Below are 20,671 nucleotides of genomic sequence, written 5' to 3'. Positions count from 1 at the left end.
CATCCCATGGAGAACATATTAAACCAGTTTTAAAATCTTCATACTGGCTGCCAATTTGTTTCCAAGCAAAATTAATGTGCTGGTTCTGACCTTTAAGGCTTTACATGGTCTAGGTCCAAGGAACCTTAGGGAGTGCCTCCTCCCCTGCGTCCCAGCCCACCACCTCAGGTCCTCTGAGGGCTCTCTGCTGCGGCTGCCTACTGGCAGCCACACGCAAGAGGACCGTTTCCTTCACCGCCCCTCCATTGTGGAATGACCCGCCAGCTGAAATGTGCCTTGCTGACCACGTTGAAGGCTTTTAAGTGGGAATTAAAGATGCTTTTATTCCGGCAGGACTTCCCTTTTTAGAACTCTTGTTCCTCTTTGTTGATTGTTACATACTGTTTTTATGCAGTGTTGTTTTTATTGTTGAATTCTTTGTTAAATTGCTTTTAACTTTGTACGCCGCCTAGAGTACAAGTATATAGGTGGGTTATAAACTGAATTAATCATCACCATCAACTCCTCCCTCACCTTCACAGGTGTCTGCACAGCATGTGCTGGGTGGTGGGGGAGAGAGACAGCGGGAAATTCCTGGACGGTAAAGATGCTGGGAAACAGTGGAACCCCAACCCCATTCAATAGAGTACACCCCCCACACACAATCCAGTATTGTTCCCACATCGTCTTTCAAAGCCGGCTTTTTAAAATCTGCCACCAGACAATAAAATGTACATTCTGGGGGCGGGGGGGGGGGGGAAGTGCAGCTCTAAAAGAACATTTGCGCAGTTCAAAAACTCAAATCATGCAAAAGTTGTAGTGCATTAGCTAATGTAAAATGTTGCTGATAACAATGTGAAAAGTACAGTGAGGAAGCCCAGGCTCCCCTAGAACCTCAGATTAAGCCGACCCGTTTCTCCTCTCGCTAAGACGCTCCCTGCAGACTCCACGGCCTACCTCCACAGAGCGTGTGCCGATGTTTCTGATGAAGGAAATCATTCTATAAGTTGGGGACACTTTTCCTGACAAGTCACGTGAGGCTGCTAATGTTATAAGGGCCAGGTGATGCCAGAAAATGTTCGGTATGACAAGCTTCCCCAACCTGGTGCCCTCCAGGTATGCTGGACTGCAACTCTGATCATCCCCAGCCAGCATGGCCACCCCAGTCTACTTGTGGACGCCAGCAGGTCTGCGCATATAAACACTGATTTGGCACCAGCTACATCGGTCACTGGGTTGAATTCAAAGTGCTGGTGGCAACCTCTGAAAGCCCTAACATTTGGGGACCAGGCCATTTAGAGGACTGCATCTATGCCCGTGATCCAGCCCAGGCCTTCAGGTGGGCATCAGGGGCTCTGCTCTCTCACTTGCCTTTAAGAATAAGCAGGCTGGCGGCTACTAGCAACAGGGCCTTCTCAGGGGCAGCCCTGCGTCTTTAGAACTCCCTCCCCGAGAACCAATTTGGCTCCCTCACTTCAGAGCAGCGCCCCCCAGCCTGGCGGGCCCTCCAGATGTGTCAGAGCACAACTCCCCGCTAGCTCGGGATGATGGGAGTTGTAGTGCAGACACATCTAGAGGGTGCCAGCGTAAGCCAGCTTTAAAAGGCTTTTCTGGTTCGATACCGTATTGGTTGTACCATTTTTATTGGATGACACCTTGGGAGGGCTTGCCTTGAAGGACAACTTACAAAACAAGGCAAATAAAAATAAACAGAGGCATAATTCAGGCGGGGGTGGGGGTGCTTTCTGGTAGTTGCATGATGCACTATTTTTTATTTATTTAAAACATTTGTATCCCGCCCTATATCATTAAGATCTCAGGGTGGCGTACAGATAAACTTAATTGAAACAGGATAAAACAATAAATGTAAACAGCTAAAAACGTATTAAACTATTAAACAACCTACTACCAATTAAAATCTAAAACAATAAAACCATTAAAAGAGTGTGCAACTTTAGGGAATGCATTTGGCCCTCAAAGGCTTTGGTAAAAAGACATGTTTTGATTTGACGCCAAAATGAAACCATTGTCTGCGCCAATCGAGCATACAGTTCCTTTGCAAAAAAGGAGCACTCACCCCGAAGCTGTCACGTTGGATTTATACACACTGGGTATCAGAAGGAGTTGGGGCAACAGCAGCTCCTTGGGAATAAGCAGGAGGACTGAATAAGCAGGAGGTAACTGCCGATGGGAGACAAGCGTGGAGGGGTGGGGGGCCTGACCTACCTGCCAATTTAGCTTAGCAGCACTGCGATGTATATCAAAAAGGATACTGGTCAAAGGTGAGGGGGATCCCAATCTGGTAGTCCCGGATGGCATTGAGCACCCGCAGCTTCCTACACGTCTCCACAAAGCTCTCGGGCGGGAACTTGTCAATGAAGCATTTCCCAAAGGAAGCCGCCTAGAGGGACCGACAGGAGGCGAGAGCATGGGATGTTTGCTTAAAAGCAGGTTTCTAGCCCTTAAGGTGGCAAGACCTGCTGGAAAGTGTACAGGTCAGCCTTCTCCAAGCTGGTGCCCTCCAGATGTTTTGGACTACAACTCCCAGCATTCCCAGGCAGCATGTGAGAGAATACAGAGATGTCACTGAAATGTGCCTATGTCTCAGTGTGAAATGGAACTTACACACCGTGACAGCGAAACTGAAGCTGCCCCAAAACGTCAAGTGGAAGAGAGTTGCACTCTGCTGAAACAGATGAGTGGTTGCCAGCATATCATGCACAGTTCTTTGGGCTGCTGAAATGTATGAGTGTGTCAGCAGTTTTCAGGGTCTTTGTGCTTTTTCTTACATTTAAACAATTTAAGGGAGTACGTGCTGTTGCCTCAACATTTTTACAATTATTCCAATAAAAATGTTGAAGTAATGCAACATTTAAGTCACACTGAAGGCACCATCCTATGCATGTTGAGGCAGAAGAAAGGCCTATAACTCCCAGCACACCCCAGCCAGCCATGTTGGCTGGGGCATGCTGGGAGTTACAGGCCTTTCTTCTGCCTCAACACGCACAAAATTGCACACTGCACTTTAAATTAACCTAATTTGCACTGGAAACAGTTCTGATCCAAACTAAATTTTTTTCTCCTCTGCAAATGATGTAATGCAAATTAGGCTAATTTGCATGGGAAAATATTCTGGAAAACTTCCCAATTCAGTGTTCCCTGGAGAACCCAGCTCCCTCGCCGGTGGTCACCCCAGTGGAGATTTGAGTCTGGGACTGAGCTTCACTTCGCAAAAGGCTGCCCTCCCCCGCCCCTGCTGGAGTGCCGGAAGAACACCTAGCCAGAGACAGCCTTCCGCTCCTTACCCGGAGAAGACACTTCTGGACTTCTGGCTCGTGTTCGCAACTGGCCGCTGTGATGCACTGCTCCACTGCCACCGGAAGCAGTTTCTGCTCCTTGATCTCCCGCAGGTACTCATCAGCTTTCTGGCTCTCTTTCTGAGGGGAAAGGAAGGGGTGAAGAGAAGCGTGAAGACCTTACATCAGGGGTCCCCAACCTTTTGGGACCTGTGAGCACCTTTGGAATTTGAAAAACTGCTGTGGGCACCACCACAAAATGGCTCCCATGCGGGATGGGGCTAGTCACATCATGGCTGCCTTGGGGGCCTGGCTAGTCAAAAGTGAGCTAAAGAGGGGTGGGGGAGAGAAAGAGCAAGGCTAGAGACTGGGAGGGAGGGGGAAACAGCAAGGCAGAGGGGTAGAGAAAGAGCAAGGCTAGAGGCTAGGCGGGGGAGAAACAGTGAGTTAAAAAGGTAGGGGAACCAGCAAGACTAGAGACCAGGAGGGAGGGGGAAACAGCAAGGCAAAGCAGGAGAGGGGAGAGAAAGAGCAAGGCTAGAGGCTAGAACGGGACAGAAAGAAGACTGCCCTGACATTTTCCAAGGATTTTCTTAAAACAATTTTTTTGAAGGGGGAAGGGAGGGCAGAGCTTTGTGGGCACCATTGGAGAGCCTCATGGACACCGTGGCACCCATGGGTGCTGTGTTAGGTGGCCCTGCCCTACATGGCTGGGACCCTGAATACCTGCAAGAGTGCCTCCTGCCCCAGATGCCCCCACATACCCTCAGATCAGCAGCTGTAACCAAGCCCTAGCTCCCCCAACCCCTTGACTGGAGTTCCAACTCCGATGGTGTGGAGCAGCAATCCCTGCACCATCCACAACCACAGGGAAACCCCCCCCCCCCCCCAGGCTCCATCCTTGAATGCTTTTCTTCAGTGGCTGCTTTCGGACTTTTTATTTTTTAATGTATGGATGCTGGACAGCCAGAATTTTGACTGGGCATCTGATTGCAGCCAGTTTTAAATGCTGTATCTTTTCTTTGCAAAGGAAACAAACACAAGCATTTTATCTAGGAGCAATGCACAATAAAAAGGCAATATTGGGCTGTCAAGAGGCCAGCATTATTTATCTTTATTTAATTATCTGTTACATTTATACCCTGCCTTTCCTCCAAGGACGCAAGGCTGCGTATGTGGCCCTCCTCCTCTGCATTTTATTCTCAGAACAACCCTGTGAGGCAGGTGACTGGCCCAAGGTTACCCATGAGCTTCATGGCTGAGTGGGGACCAGAGCCCGGGTCTCCTAACTCCCAGTCCAACACTCCAGCTCTTTCATCCTGTCATTCCAACTCCAATGTCAGGGATACTCTGACTTGGATTCCTGCACTGAGCAGGGGGTTGAACTCGATGGTCTTGCAGGCCCCTTCCAGCCCTACTACACTATGATTCTATCCCTTCCCGCAGCCAGCCAGGCCTGTACTGAAGAAGAGCAGCAGTCCCCAACCGCTCTGCTGGCCAACCCTGCCTTACCTCGTACTCCTTCTGAGCTTCTAGCAGCAATGCCCCGGGCGCCATGGAAGCAATCTTAAAGATCTCCTGGCTGGCCTCTGAAACAGAAATGGGAAGTGGGAACTTTGGCCAGGGTGCCACACCTGGGGCAGATCCCAAGGAGCCTCAAGTTCATGTTTTTAAAAAGGAGGAGGAAAGTTTCTAGTCCTTCCTGTTCACTGACATGCTGGGCAGTCTCACCTGGAATCTCGTGAAGGAATTCGTGGGTGGAACGGCAGAAAATCCTCACGCCGTCAAGCTCGGGCACGAGGTAGGAATCCTCATCCAGAGGGTACCTGCAGTTGCCATTAAGAAGCCCAAGGTGACGCAGGACCGGTCTCTTTAATCAGCAGAGCCAAGGGCGTGTGAGAGGAGCCCTGCTGGATCACTCCAAAGCGTCCTGTTTCCCATAGCAGCCAACCCGTGGAGCTGCATACCTCAGAATTTTGTGTGCATGTGTGGTCAGGGGAGGCCTTAGAACAGGGCATGTGAACTTCTTTCAGCCCAAGGGCCAAATTCGATTTCAGAGAAGCTCACGGGTCCACATGCCAGTGGCGGACAAGGGTGAAGGCAAAGGGGCGGAGCCAAAGGCAAAGGGGGTGGGGCCATAATGCCCAAAAGACAGCCATATTGTAGCTCCAAGCTCCCACTGCCAGTAGCCAAGCCTTAGGAGAGGCATTTCAAACTTTTCAGATGGGGGGCGGACATGCAAAAGCCAGGAAGCAACCAAATTGGTAGTTGGGGGAACCCTAGAAGGCTGGATCGGGACCCCAGGCGGGCCAGGTTTCATCTTTATAAAATGGGGGGGCAGGGGGGGACCGGCACAAAAGCCAAGAAGCCACCCAACCAACAATGGTTGGGGAAAGGGGGTGGGGCCCGAGAAGGGGGTGTGGCCATTTGGGGACTCCCAAGGGGCTGGATTGGGACATCTAGCAGGCAGGATTGAGCCCCCAGGCCTGAGTGTCTTCACCCCTGGAGTGGACAATACTGGGCTTGATGGGCCCCTGGCCTCCTCCGCAGAAGTCAGCTCCTGATGTTCGACTGGTGCCTCCTGTTCATTTCTACCGGCGCTTGAGACACTCCTGTGGCAGCCACGTGCATCCTTGGGAATGCCTGCTGTGCACAAACACCCCCTGCCCCCCGCTTGCCCTTCCCTCCCCCCACAAGTCCTTCTCCCAAGGATACTGAATGCACTGCTCGGTGTTCCCAGCCACGAGGAGGCGCCGCTCCCATGCCATCACCACCGCACGCTGCTTGCTTCGGAGACGGGTGCACCTGTCACGGGGAGAGACGTGCGCGGTTGAGGGACGTGGGGCACCTGCCCTGGTCCAAAGCCACCTTTCACGTCTGCACCCTCCACAGGTGGAGAAGCGCCACCGCATTTCTGGTAGCCATCCCTTTCACGAGCATTAGGTGCGTGCGCAGTGGATGGCTGCATGATTTCCGAGAATGCTGTGGGGGCCTGCAATTTGATCAGCATGGCTTGGAGGGCCCTGTCCAGCCCTACACAAGACCCGTGCTGTTCAGAGCTACCTGCACCAGCTCCTCATGTTCGTGGAAAAAGCGCTCCAGCAGGATTTGCTAACAGTCCAGAAACTGGCCAGGGGCATGGGAGGAGTTCCAGAACGCTGGTTTTGTACTACTAAGGATTTCCCTTCTGGGAATAATATGCTATATGCACTGTACAAAACACAAGAGTGATGCAGGCCCTGTTCAAAGGGAACTGAGGCGACAGGAGTCCAAGGAGCTGTAGACCACTTGCATAAGGAATTTGAGGGGGAAGGAAGAGGGGGTGTTAGCAGGAAGGAGAAGTGGAATTAAGGGGGGAAGCTTACCAGCAAAGTACAAAAGCAATAGCTTTGCCCTTGTTGCCTGTCCCCACCATGTGGCAGAGAAACCAACAGGAGGGAAAGCACCAATCACAAGAAGAAAAAGTGGCGGAGATAAAATCTCCATGGTGCCCCAAAACGAAGATGTAATTGTCTCAGACATTTCAAAACATTGTATATAGCACAATGTTATTAATATTATATTATTAAATATAAGGGGGAAAGTAATATCATTATAATATCAATTTAAAATGTCCATTGTTCTTAGTTGTCAGGCCTCTGGAGAAGAAGTGTGTTTCGAACCGTGTTGGACCAATAGAAGCATGATTTGGGGGCACCCTTGAGGTTTTCATCTCCCCGCCACCATCTGGTACTCAGAGGTATACTTCTTTTGTACATGGAGGTTGCAGCAGCTACTCTGGCTAATAGCCAGTCCTTGGCAGACCCTATCCTCTGCAATTCAGGGATTGGGAACTGAGAGTAAGCGACACAATTTTGGCCTACAGATGGCAGAGGAGGAGAAGAATGGGGAACAGGGACAGAAAACGGAGGTCGTTTGGTGGGCTGTGTAATGGCCCCAGGAGTGTGACCAAGTCACCTGTAGCTTTAGAGGGGCCTAGAGATCCATAATGCTTGGCTTAGGTTCATTATAAGTGCAATTCCCTTGCTAGTGGGCTTCTGAGCATGTGAGATGAGTCAAAGGTCGATAGTGTGGTCTCAGCACAGTCCATGCTAACGAAGGCTAGTACCTTATCAGAGCCTAGGATGTGCCTGAGAAGTGAGGCTATGTTTATGCAGAGCTACAGGTGGCTGTGCTGTGAAAGTTCTGATTGTTTTCCCTCTGAACAAGTACAGTTAGCCTATGCTGGGAAAGCTGCAAATGAACGCTAATTAACATTTGCTTCTGCCATGCTGCCTCACTGCTGACATGTATGGTATAAGACCCATTGTACCCCTTGGCTCTGGGTTCAGAGAAGCTGTCTGATCCAACCATTGGGTACGCCTGTACGCTGTAAATACTCAATAAAGTCTCCTTGTAAGCAAACCTGGATCTGGCTTACCATTATCTCAGCACCTCCAAACCTTAGCAGCCCACAGCTGGGGCATACAAGCAGGGGAAGGCAGAAATAAATGGTTATCCTGACTCTTGCCAGTGTTATTTCTTCTTCTTCTTTGGTGGATGATTTTGCTCCCAGTTTTTCCCAATAGCAGACTTCCTGGCTTGGGTGCCCTCCAGATGGGTTGGACTACAACTCCCAGCATCCATCAGCCAGCAGCTGGCTGGGGATGCTGGGGGTTGTAGTCCAACCCATCTAGAGGGCACCCAAGTCAAGAAGGCTGCCCTAGAGACTCACATTTCTTTCAATACACAATATCCAAATTTTGTGCAGCCCGCCGACCCTGCGGCAACAAAAAATCCCCTAAGAGCAGGGGGTTTGGCACAAACTGCACACACCAAGTCAAGATTGTGAGTTTGCAGTTAGTTCCCTCTCAGGACCAAGGGAGATCTGTAATAAAAAAGACACCCCGCCCACCCACACACACACATGCCCTACTCCTGTCCCCGAGTGCTTTGACCCCTGCTGAAAAAACGGGTCTTGCAGAAGGATTTCTTGGGGCCTCGCAGAAGGATTTTGCCAGCTTGGTGCATCATTTCCCTCTGTTTCTGGAACGGCCATCAGACAAGGAGGCGGAAAGACAACCCCCTCTCTGCGGAGGCGCTGAAGCCCCCTATAAAAGAGAGGGGCCCACAAAGGCAAGTAAAGAAGGCACTCACCAAACCATCTGCTTTGGCGGAGCTCGAAACTCACAGGTGAAGTCCCCCAGCTTTTCCTGCAGGAAGGCGAGGGGCAACAAAAGATTAGAGGGATGCAACGGATCAGACAGCACATGACAGGAGGCCCTCTACACCTGGGGCTGTGTGTGGGAAAGGGCCAAAGCTCTGTGGCAAGATGCATAATTTGCATTTGAAAAGTCCCAGGTTCAATTTCCCCCCACTCCCTCAAATCTCCAACCAATAGGTAAGACTAAATAACAGGCAATGGGGGAAAACTCTCTCTGCCTAAGATGCTGAAAAGTCACTGCCAGTCAATGTAGACCAGCATCCCCCAATCTGGTGCCCTCCAGATGTGCTGAACTACAACTCCCAGAATCCCTCAGCCAACCTGACCCAGTATAAGGCAGTTGCTATACTAATTCAGGACTGGCCGCCCTGTGTGTGTATATGCTGCAGAAAGTAGCAGTGGGCACAGAATCTCAGCTTTCATTTAGAACCAAGGGAACAAGTTCCTAGCCCTAAAGGTTGCGAAGTTTAGCTGTTACCTCCAAAGCAAGAGGGGTGGATGAGCCAGCTCTCCAGAGGGGGTGGTAGGATCATTCTGTGCCCTACATGGCTCCTTCCCACCACCACCACCCTGCATGATTAGCAAAACCAAGATTACGCAGAGACAGACTTGCATGCAAATGAGGAGGGCACATGCAAACGTAATTTGCATAATTTATACAGGTTGCAGAATTTGGATTGCACTGCTGCAGAATTTTTTTAAAAGACGCAAGTAGTCCCTTTGCCAATAGGTAAACCCCTCCCCTCCTTCCACTGGCTGGCCCGGAAGGCAGGTTGATTCATTCCTCTTCTTTTTGTGCCAAGAGAGTCGAGATGGGCAACCTGTGGCCTTCCAGGTGTTGCTGGACTCCGGCACCCTTGACCACGCTGGCCAGGGCTGATGAGAGTTGGAGTCCAATGGCATCTGGAGGGCCACAGGTTGCCCAGCCCTGAGGGAGAGGAATATGGTGTGATGATCTTCCTTGGAAGGGACTAGGCTGAAGGTTACCTAGATGACAGCTGGTACCAGTCCTGGGATCCCATCTGTTTCAGTGAGTTGGGAACTCGCCCAGGGAGTTGTAGCCAACCCATCTGGAGGGCACCTAGGAAGTCTGCCCTAGAGCCTCACGCTTCTTTCAACTCTCGCCCCATACACGGTGCTACAAGGCTCCCTGGGAACTCACTCAAGGTTCCTGGGAGAAGTGATGTCGGACAGATGTCTCCAGTCCAAGGGGAATTCGGCCACCTCACAGCTCTGGACCTGGCACTTACCTTTAAGTGGGACATCCCCATCCAGACATAGCCAGTATCGGTGAAGAGCGCCAAGCAGTGGTGGTTAAAAGAGACCGCCATTCTTAGGCAGGGGCCGGCCTGCGGACTCAACCCAGGCAAAGTCTGCAAGCACAGAGAGACAAACTCTCAGTGCCATGCAGCGGATTCCACTCAATGCCTGTGCTTCCACATTTATTTTTTAACCCCAAAGGGTTGAGCAACAGAGGCTGAGTTTAGATCCAGGAGTGCAGATCTCTGCAGAGTGATCTGAAGACCCCAAAGTCAGCCATCCGCTTACAGCTTCACTTCCCCAGCTGTAAATGGGGAACACAAGCGGCTTAGCATACGAAGGGCACATTCTGTGTTCTTGCAACGAGGGCACAAGTAGCTCTTTTATGGACACTTAATGGAAAGGTTCCCAAATGTGGTATTGATTAATTAAAAACTTTTCTACTAAAGATTTATTTAGCACCAGTGGGTCATGTGCCAGGCAGAACACAAAAGCGATACTCTCCTTGCCCAGATGGCTTGGGGACTAGCCACCTGGCTTTACTTTCACAGAAAACTTATTCGGTGGTTGACCATGTCAACTATTTTAGCATAGCCCAGAATTTTTCCATTCCACCAGGGTTCTTTTTTTTTTTTAAACCATCTAATCAGAGTTTCTTTATTTACTCACACTGGATAACCAGGAAAGGGTATTTGAGCCTAGCTACGTGTCAACCCAGCAAGAGGGGCGGAATGTCCAGAAATGCTCTTTGCAGTTCTGTTTCTATCTGGGTGGATACTGGAGCACTTTTGTGACTGCCAGCTTGCCCCTTTAAAATACACGCCAAGGGTGTTGAACCTTTTTCAGCTTGAGGAATGAAATCCATTTCCCAGAAGCTCTTGGGGGCTGCACCCTAACCCTAAGCCAAAGGCAAAAGGGACAGGGCCAAAAATGCCCCACGTACCAGCATATTGTAGCTCAAAGCTTTTACTGCCAGTGACTAAGCCTTCAGAGAGGCATTTCACACTCTCCAAGGACGAGGCCTCTGATTCTCACCATTTTTCTTCCAAAGGGCAGCCTTCGCCAACCGGGTGCCCTCCAGATGGCTTGGACTACAACTCTCACCATCCCCATCCCCTGGCTGGGGATGAGAGTTGCGGTCCAAACCATTGGGGGGAGAGGCAGCGCCAAGTTGGGGAAGGCTGTCAAAGGAGACACAAAGTACTTGGTGAAATGTGACAACCATGCTATGGAGAATGAAAAAAGGGTAGATTTGATCATAGGCAGCTCCAGTTTAAAATCCCTTACGTGCACCAGAAAATCCCTATCTTGCAGCATTCACTAATGCTTTTGCTGCCTGAGAAAACCCAAGCCAAGACTGACTCTGAGGCCCTTGCTAATCACCCAAACAAATGAAAACACTAAGATTCCCCAAAGCCCAGCCACTGGACAGACCGCAGATTCACTGCAGCATCCCTGAGGCAAAGTGAACACACAACTTCACTCTAACAGGAATCGGCCTTAAAATCGACGGCTTTACTCTTCCTTCCATGCGAATGCTCCACCTCTGGGGGCATGCTGAAGCAGACAGTGTCTGACTATTTCACTTGGCTCTCAAGCTGATCCCCAGCACAGAGTGGATGCAAAGAACATCATGGCAAGGGGGAGACCAACCTAGGCCCATACATCTGCCAGGGAAGCGACAGCTGGAGCTGGTTTCACCCCTCCCTGCCAGAAAGAACACCTATAAGAACTCTGAAACTAAGAACTGGAGCCTGAGTTTTACTTTTTTTTCTTCCTCCCTCCCAATTCCTTTTCCTTTTGTGTTGTGTCTTTTCAATTATAAACCTGAGGGCAGGAACTAACCTGATTTACACCTAACACTAACCCACGGTATATTTAACCTATGGTTTGTTGCCCTATCCCAAGTTCGTCTGCCAGACGATCAAACAAACCACGGTTTGTTTTCTCAATGCCTGGGTTGTTTGTTCCCCCTTCCTTCACCTGCTTGCTCCCTGTAACCCAAATGCCTTTGTGGCACCACAGTGCTGGCATGTAAAGTGGCTGGTGTTTTTTTACCTGTCTTGCCCACCGCCTCTGTAGCCTGCCAAAACAACCCATGCACAACCCAAAGTTCTGGCTTCACATGTAACAACAACCCATGTTTTAAACAACCCAGAGTTTACAGCCCATCAAAAAAACATAATTTCTCTTTCTGGGTTGGCTGTGTTTAACAAATCGTGGTTTGTTAACGCAGCAAAGTTTACACAACACGACAATCCAGGATTCAACAACCTATGGCATGGGTTAGCATTATGTGTGAATCCAGCCACTGACCGGGTTCAGACAACATGCCAGGGCTCATTCAACCCATGATGCGTTTGCAGGTGCCCATGGGCACCAGGTTGCATATGCAACCCCTGTTTGGGGGTTGTCGTGTTGTGCAAACCTGGCAAGCTTGCATTATGCACCTCTGCATAACCCCAAAACAGGCCATGGGTTATCTGAGGGTTCGCACAACACGTCATCCCCCAAGCAGGAGTTGCATATTCAAAATGGTAGCCGCACATACTCTGCATGTGCTGCAGCCTCACCATGGCTTAAATAACCTATGGTAGGCTGTCATGTCGTGCGAACAACTGCACTGTTTCATGATTCATCTTCGCAAGCTGCTCTAGGAGTCCTTTTTAGCTGAAGAGCAGGGTAAAAATACTCTTAAGTTAAAAAATAAGTACATTGCTGCCCAGCTAGGAATTGGCCTGGATGAGCAGGAGGGAATTGCCACTGGGCTCTCCCTAGGCAGCCAGGGCCTCACAGTAGTTCCACGGTCCGCATCCAGCCCCAGGTCTACTCACGCACCACCTGGGAGCAGGCTGTGTTGTCCAGAAGGTACAGGTCTTGGCCAACAGCAAGGAGGATGACGATGACTTTGTCTTGGCACAGGACACTCCAGCAGGACGGGGGTTTGTGAAGCCCTGAGGGGGAGAGCATCAGTTCAAAACTCTGCCCAAGGACCCTTTGCGCTAAATAAAAGGACGTAATAAGAGGAACGTAAAAGCTGTGCACACATGAAACAGACTGTGTGTGGAGGGAACTGGCGGACAGCTTTGGTGGACTGGTCTCCTAAAGGATCCCCAGAGCCATGGCCTTGACTTGGCACCGGAACAACAGGAGGGAAATGGGGCACAGACCGATCTGGCACCTGGAGCCTTACGGTTTAAAACCTCCAGAATCAAGAGGTCTATAGCAGCATCAGATTTCGGATGATTTTTAAAGAAATTAAAGACAGATCTTGTGTTTCAGGGACCAAGTGGAGAAGCAAACCAGCAAATGCAAAATGTGCAGATCCACTTCTAGAAGGATGCAAAACAAGGTGGAAGGTGGGAACAAGGCAGATTACCTGGCACCTCGGGCATCCTGCGGAGCTTCAGGTCAACGATGTTCACGGCCATGGTGAATCTGTGTGCCCCAGACAGGATGGCCACACCAGTGCCATATTCTGAGTGGAACACCTTGGCCTCCAGGACATGGTTCTGCAGCACCTCCTGAAGGACACGGAGAGAGCCAGGTCAAGTAACAACCATCATGGAGATGGAAGAACAGAGTTAACTAAGCCCTGGTACAGCACCAAGAATATAGAAATGAGGCTTGCAGGACCACGTCTGCAAAAAAACCCTGCCCCCCAATTTACTGCCAATATAATACAACATCCAAATGATCCTATACTGGATGAAATGGGTCAGCCCCTCACAACCCACCACTCTCTGGAAGTGTCAGACTACAACTCCCAATATCCCTGTTGGATGGGAATAATGGGAGTTGTAGTCAGACACATCTAGAGAGCGCCAGGTTGGGGAAGGCCAGTGTAGACTGTGGTCTGTTTTGCTACTTTTTAGCCTTGCTGTTATACTTTTAAATATACACTGGTGGCCCCCGCAGGGCCCCCTGATCGCGCTGCTCAGCTCCACCCACCCACTGGTGCCCCAGTGAGCTTCTCTGAAACTGAATTCAGCCCTCTGGCTGAAAGAGCTTCAACCACCCCTGCACTATAGCGTAAACTGCCTCGAACAGCTATACGGGAAAAGTTCTTCTCTCTACAAAGCAAACCCAGAGCAGAAGCCAACCCATTCTTTAATGCCAGGGAAAGCCTGACTCAAAGCCCCCTTTTGGTTTTGGAAACTTCAGAAGACACCTCCTGCCCACGAGGGCTAGCAGTGTGGGTTGGCTTTTAAACAAAAGCCAACCTTCCATGGAAGACCCCAATCCCATCCGACGCTCAGCCCCTGCTTACAGCCGATGTCCAAATGGCGAGACTGGGGTGGACTACTTATGGCTGTCCAGATGGTTTGGCCTACAACAACTCCCATCCTTGGCTATGCTGGCTAAGGTGGAGGGGAGTTGTAGGCCAAAACATCTGGAGGACCTCACATTGCCCCACCCCTGGTGGCCATAACCCCGTCACTTTCCAGGCACTTACGTTGCCCAAGCTGAAGCACCGCTTGAATTCACAGAAGAGGGTGTAGACAAGAACAGTGCCATCCTCCTGGATGCAGAGCAGGTCCTCACTGACCGTCCAGCCCAGCTGCACCACCGGGGAGTTCTTCCACTGTGGGCAGGGACAAAGACATGCGCACGCACTCGTCACACTGAACTTCCTGTTTCAACAGGAAGGGGCTCAAACGCGCCAACACCAGAGTGCGTTTCCAGCCGGAAATCCCCAGCCAGATGTGACTTGGGGCCTCAAGGCCTCTAGTTTCTCCTTGACTACGGCTTGCCAATTCTCTCCTAGTTCAGGCCTCCCCAACCTGGTGCCCTCCAGATTGGCCATGCTGGCTGGGAACTATGGGAGTTGTAGTCCCAACACATCTGGAGGGCACCAGGTTGGGGAGGCCTGAACTAGAGTTGCCACTTCAGAATTCTTCCTTTTCCAGCACTACAGACCTAGTGTGATAAACTGGAAGGACGCTCTGTCTACCTCCATGTGAATGCTGGTGAGATGAGCCCATGCACTTCACAGATCATAGAGGGGAGTGTGTGTGTGTGTGTGTGTGTGTGTGTGTGCTGGGAGGACATCTAGTCCACCCTTCCGGCTCAATGGAGGAAATCTAGAGCTCAAGCATCCCCAACAGATGGCTGTGCAAGCACTGCTTGAAGGCTTCCAGCAAGGGAGAGCCCACCGCCACCCCACTAGGAAATTGGTTCCATCGTCCAACTGCTCTTACCGGCAAGATGTTACTCCTAAGGTCCAACCCAAATCTACCCTCCTGTAACTTAAGCCTATCAGGTCTAGGTCTGTCCCCTGGGGCAGAAGAAAAAAATCTTTGCCCTCTCCTTTTAGACAGCTCTTTAGGGGTTTTAAAGGGTGCTATCATGTCCTCCAGCAATCTTCTACTTTCCAGTTTGAACACGCCCAGTTCCTTCAACTTTTCGCATTTTCCATATGCCTGGCCATCTTCGTTGCCCCGCTCTGCACCTGGTCCAGGTTGTCTATGTCTTTCTTAAGAAGTGCAGCTTCCAGCTGGTTTAGGAGCAACTCGGAACAGCACTGAAAAGAAATAATGGTTCCCCTACCTCCGCCTGGGATCCAAACACTGCTTCCTGGCCCTCTTCTGCATCTTAGAGACACAATTCCCCCGCCCCCACCGTGTTATTCTGCAAAGTTTCATGTCTGTCGATGATACTTCCTCATTGATAACATCAACAAAGCACCTCAGTCCCTGAATCTGGCACCCGCTGTACGTCCCCCTGGGCTTGGAGCTTCACTCACCGGGATGCTAGCCAAGAGGACCCCAGAGGCAGAATAGATTTCTAGAGGTGGCCTGGAACTGGGAGATTTCTCTTTCCTGATTTTCAGTAATGCTAAAAGGGAGGGAGAAAGATGAAAAATTTGCAAGAAGCCATCCCCACTTCATTCTTTGCGTGGGTTTATTTCTAAGCCTATCTGTCACCTATCCACTAACACACACAAAGCTGTCTCTCCCCCTTCTCTTGCCAAAAAAGCATAGAAAAATATAACTGTCAGGTAGAAAGCTAGGCTGACCCCATTCTTCCTAACATGCTAGTTATCTACAGGCAGGGAGATTTTTCTTCCCCTGCATGGGATGCTGGCTGGGGATGATGGGATTTGCAGGCCAACACATCAGGAGGGCACCAGGTTGGGGAAGGCTGCTGTTCTGGGAATGCTGTATGCTATGTATGCACTGGGGATTTTATGCGGCTGCTTGTGTTTTTATTGCTGTCAACAGGGTCATGTAGCCTTGTGGCCAGCACTTAGAACATCGGACGTAAGCAAACAGAGGGCAAGGCCACCTACCATTTTTTGGTAGGCCCTCGGGGAGCAGGTGGGGGCCCTAGAGCAGAGCAGAAGTCCTGTCTGCTTTTTCCAGTCCCATCGGGGTGCCAGTGGGATAAAGGGTGCACAACAGAGGTGCTCTTCTGCTCCTCTCAGCACCCCTCCCACCAGGAAATGGGTGGTGTTTATGCTTTATTTCCTAAGCTGTCACTCGGCCCTGTTCCCATGGAGAAATAGTAGGCTGCCCCAGACTCTCCTAGCAGGACCGGCATGGTCACCTCAGGTAGCAGATGCTGGGAGGCGGCAGCACAGCGTTGAAGGAAAGAGCTGTGGGCCACACAGCCTGCCCTGAGCCCCCTAAGCGAGCCTGCTGGCTTCAGGTGTCATGGCAGATGCCACTCCATTGCTAATGCTGAAGAAACTTTCAGCTGCGAGTCAGCTGGATTTTGTACATGGCAAGGGAGGGGGAACCACCTTGCTCCTCACGTGGGCTGCCCCCATATCCAAGCAGTGATGGGCCTCTCCTGGGCCCGATTCATTTACTTATCCTGAGCCCTTCTTCCAAGGATCTATGGGCAGCATCCATGTTTCCTCAAACCCCGCCCCACATTTTATCTTCACAACAATCCTGTGGGGTACGCTAGGCTGAAAGTGACTGGCTACTCCACAGCGGTCTTGGCAAGTGCCTGACCGTGCCAACCACTGGCACCAAGCCCGAGAGCGGAAACATCCCAGCAGTCTAAGAACAGCTAATCCCGCCAACATCTCCCTCTGCCCGGGAAGTTAAGCTGGTTGTCGTCGTACCAATGGGGCCCCCGTAGGGAGCGGCAGCAACCAAACAGTCCCGCAGGTCCTCCTTTAGGTTCCAGCCCATGCTGTACAGATCAAGTTTCCTGCAGTGGGGGGGACAAGTGAAATAAAAGATTAAAGAACGGTCGGGGGGGGGGCAGCTGGTGGTGCTTTGAGTACCTCCATGTCTACTACAGACAAGGCTGCCTGCCAGGTCCGGTTTCAAGGACAGGCATGGTTGGGCACCTGCCAAGGGCCCACACCCCAGCAGGGGCCCACTGGCAACAGCCCCCTGGACTTGCTCATCTTTTTTCACCATGGCAACCTGCTTGCTCACCTGCCTCTCACTGTGGCCCAGACAACGGTGGTGGTGAGAAGGAGGAGCAGGAGATGCCCCTGCCACCTTGCTCCCCGCCTGTCAAGCAAGCGAGTGGGAACAAGGGGGAGGAAGAGGAGGAGCAGCAAGAGCAGCTGGTGACAATGGTGTTGAGGAGGAAGACTCACTGGGGGAGGGGGGCCATTGAGGGTGCCTTGCCCAAGGGCCCTCCAAAACCTGGAGCCATTCTGGAGCAGAATGTGGTATTTAGCACAACAGTAAGGTTCCTGAGAAACTTAGCTTTCTTTTCTTTAAAAAGAAGAAGAAACAAGTTTCTAGACCTCATGTCACAAAGACATGCTTGAAAGCACCTTGGTTATGCCTGCGAAAATCTCAGGGAGGGGCTGCAGCTCAGTGGCAGAGCAGCTTTGCATGCAGGAGGCCCCAGGTTCAATCCCAGGCATCTCCAGTGAAGAGGATGAGGGAGACAGGTGATTGGGGGTGACATTCCTTCTGCCTCTAGAGGCCCTAAAGAGCTTCTGCCTGTCAGGGTTGGTAGCAATGGGCAAGAAGGACCCATAGTCTGACTCAGCATCAGAAGGCATCAAGCATTTAATTCTTATTTTACCTATTTCCTATTACCTATCTACAGGCCACCTTGACACTAGACATGATAAAGCAGGATAACAAATTTCATGATAAAACATCACAATCTTAAGAACAACTGAAACGCAACCAAAAAAATTTAAATGATATTAAAAGTAGTAGGTAGGTGTAGGCTCGCCAACTTTCGCTAGATCATGGAGAAAGCAAGAGAATTCCAGAAAAACGACTATTTCTGCTTCATTGACTACGCTAAAGCCTTTGATTGTGTGGATCACAACAAACTGTGGCAAATTCTGAAAGAGATGGGGGTACCAGACCACCTTACTCCTGAGAAACCTGTACGAGGGTCAGGAAACAACAGTAAGAATCAGACATGGAACAACCGATTGGTTCAAAATTGGGAAAGGAGTACGACAAGGCTGCATATTGTCTCCCTGCTTATTTAACTTATATGCAGAGTACATCATGAGAAACGCCGGGTTGGATGAATCACAGGTCAGAATTAAGATTGCCGGGAGAATTATCAACAACCTCAGATACGCAGACGATACCACCCTAATGGCAGAAAGCGAAGAGGATGTCAAGAGCCTCTTGTTGAAGGTGAAAGAGGAGAGTGCAAAAGCTGGTTTGAAACTTAACATTAACAAAACTAAGATCATGGCATCTGGCCCCATCACTTCCTGGCATATAGAAGGGGAAGAAATGGAAGCAGTGACAGATTATATTTTCTTGGGCTCCAAGATCACTGCAGATGGTGACTGTAGCCAGGAGATTAAAAGACGCTTGCTCCTGGGGAGGAAAGCTATGGCACACCTAGACAGCATAGTAAGAAGCAGAGACATCACCTTGCCGACAAAGGTTCGTATAATCAAAACTATGGTTTTCCCAGTAGTAACGTATGGCTGTGAGAGCTGGACTATAAGGAAGGCTGAGCGCCAAAGAATCAATGCTTTCGAACTGGGGTGCTGGAGAAGACTCTTACGAGTCCCCTGGACTGCAAGAAGGTCAAATCAGTTAATCCTAAAGGAAATCAACCCTGAGTGCTCATTGGAAGGACAGATACTGAAGCTGAAGCGCAAATATTTTGGCCACCTAATGCGAACAGAAAACTCTCTGGAAAAGACGCTGATGCTGGGAAAGATTGAAGGCAAAAGGAGAAGGGGATGGCAGAGGATGAGATGGCTAGATAGCATCACTGATGCAATGAATATGGACTTGAGCACGCTCCGAGAGAGAGAGCAGGACAGGAAAGCTTGGCGTGCTATGGTCCATGAGGTCACGAAGAGTCAGACACGACTGAACGGCTGAACAACAACAAGGTGTAGGCTGCAATTCCATACACACTTACCTGGGAGTAAGTCTTATTGAACTCAATAGGGCTTACTTCTGAGTCAACTGGCCTATGATTGCACAGTAAATCACAGAATTTTAGAGAGCTGGATGGTTCATCCTGCCAAGATGCTTAAGGTGCACCAGAACAGTGAAAGAGTGTTACACTCAGGATACCTTATTGGTCTTAAGTGAGCATAGGTATATAGCCAGGGTTGCTATCCTTTTAAGGGGTTGTATCTAATAGTAGTGTATCTTAAGTCCTATTCATTTCAATGGGTCTACTTTAAGTAGGACTAACACTGGGCACAACCCTATTATTCCCAGTCCTCTCCTTTCATAGCAGCCTGACGCAGAGAAATTTCGCAGGTGAAGCTTTTCATACCAGTCATTTCCATGCTGAGACAAGCTTCAGTCTTAAGCCCTGCTGAACATAGTGGGGACTTGCTTCTAAGTAAACATGAATACGACTGCACTGTACCTCTGTGTACCAGGGCTTTGGTACACAGCAGTGTTCAGTAGAAAAGTCATGGCCCTACGTACACCCAGAATATGAGAAAACAAACATGCATAGCCTTAAAAACTGTTGCATTTTGGCATGGAAGATAACTTCCGAGAAGGGAGGATTTTGATTGGCCAGTGTTTGAGTGCCCAGGAGGGATGCTAGTAATGCAGGATAGAAAGCCGTGGAAAGGCCGCGGTGTGTACTTAAGTACTGAGGTATCCAGAGAGTTTCAAAGGAGAGTCACATGCGCAAGGAAGGCAGGAATCTTCGGTTGCAATCCTAGACCGAGTTACCTAGAAGTCTCACTGAATTCAATGGGACTTATTCCCGAGAAAACATGTAGAGCAGCCCTCCCCAACCTGGTGCCCTCCAGACGTTTTAGAGTACAAGTCCCATCCTCCCTGACCACTGGCCACGCTTGGTGGGGCTGATGGGAGTTGTGGTCCAAACATCCAGAGAGCACCAGGTTGGGACAAGGCTGCTGTATATAGGATTGCACTGCGAGATGCTGTGCTGAGAACCACACAGTCCTGAGTCAGAGTCTCGCCTCCGCCACAGCCTCGCCCAGCAGCCTCGGTCAAGCCGCTCAACCGCAACTTCAGCCCCTCACCCCCAGTTGCAATGCGGGGATGACAACACCAGCCTACCTGACAGGTCTGTCGTTCGGGGGGCTGAGAGAAAGCACAGCTGTTATAAACACGCGGAAGCATTATGCAAATGCCAAGTACGATTCTGGGGGGGGGGGGGGAGTACAATTAGCCTTCGCAGAGATCCTAAGGAGGGGGGAGGATTGGAGTGGGGTGGGGGGGGATAGGAAATGATTGTTTATGGGGGGAAGAGATAAAACACTGGGGGGGCTCCAGACAGTGTCACGGGAGAGGGGATCTGAGGGGAGGGGAGAGTGGCTGAAGGGGGGTCATGCCGAGGGAGGGGTACACTGCATCTAACGGAGGAGGGCCCCAAATAAGAGGAGGGGGGATAGCGGAGCGAAAGAGCAGCTCACTGACCGATAATAGGCCGCCTCGCCCAGAGGGTCCCAGTCCGCCGTGTAACAGTCCATGCTGGGGGCGGGGGTCCGCTCTCGCCCTCCTGCCCCAGCGGGCCTCCTCCTTCTCCC

At 50.6% G+C, this 20,671-nt stretch overlaps 1 protein-coding gene across 3 annotated transcripts in view; it reads right to left on the bottom strand.

Annotated features, from left to right (window-relative positions):
* The window catches only part of VPS16 (VPS16 core subunit of CORVET and HOPS complexes), a 35,598-nt gene extending 14,927 nt beyond the window's left edge, over positions 1-20,671 (bottom strand). For all 3 annotated transcript variants that reach the window (XM_084855285.1, XM_084855284.1, XM_084855286.1), the window contains exons 1-13: positions 20,562-20,671; positions 16,814-16,902; positions 15,485-15,576; positions 14,195-14,323; positions 13,118-13,262; positions 12,577-12,692; positions 9,729-9,851; positions 8,412-8,467; positions 5,991-6,080; positions 5,007-5,101; positions 4,788-4,864; positions 3,285-3,416; positions 2,253-2,380 (exon numbers count right to left, since the gene is read on the bottom strand). In XM_084855285.1, coding sequence (XP_084711411.1) covers positions 2,253-2,380; positions 3,285-3,416; positions 4,788-4,864; positions 5,007-5,101; positions 5,991-6,080; positions 8,412-8,467; positions 9,729-9,851; positions 12,577-12,692; positions 13,118-13,262; positions 14,195-14,323; positions 15,485-15,576; positions 16,814-16,902; positions 20,562-20,614 — 1,325 coding nt within the window. In that variant the 5' untranslated portion in view covers positions 20,615-20,671. The remainder of the gene's footprint in view (positions 1-2,252; positions 2,381-3,284; positions 3,417-4,787; positions 4,865-5,006; positions 5,102-5,990; positions 6,081-8,411; positions 8,468-9,728; positions 9,852-12,576; positions 12,693-13,117; positions 13,263-14,194; positions 14,324-15,484; positions 15,577-16,813; positions 16,903-20,561) is intronic.

This window comes from Heloderma suspectum, chromosome 5, assembly GCF_057233095.1.
Source record: "Heloderma suspectum isolate Gila_16-S chromosome 5, 16-S_ref, whole genome shotgun sequence".
NCBI lineage: Eukaryota > Metazoa > Chordata > Lepidosauria > Squamata > Helodermatidae > Heloderma > Heloderma suspectum.
The sequence above is the reverse complement of the archived record's forward strand: the minus strand, read 5'-3'. Positions and strand labels throughout refer to the sequence as shown.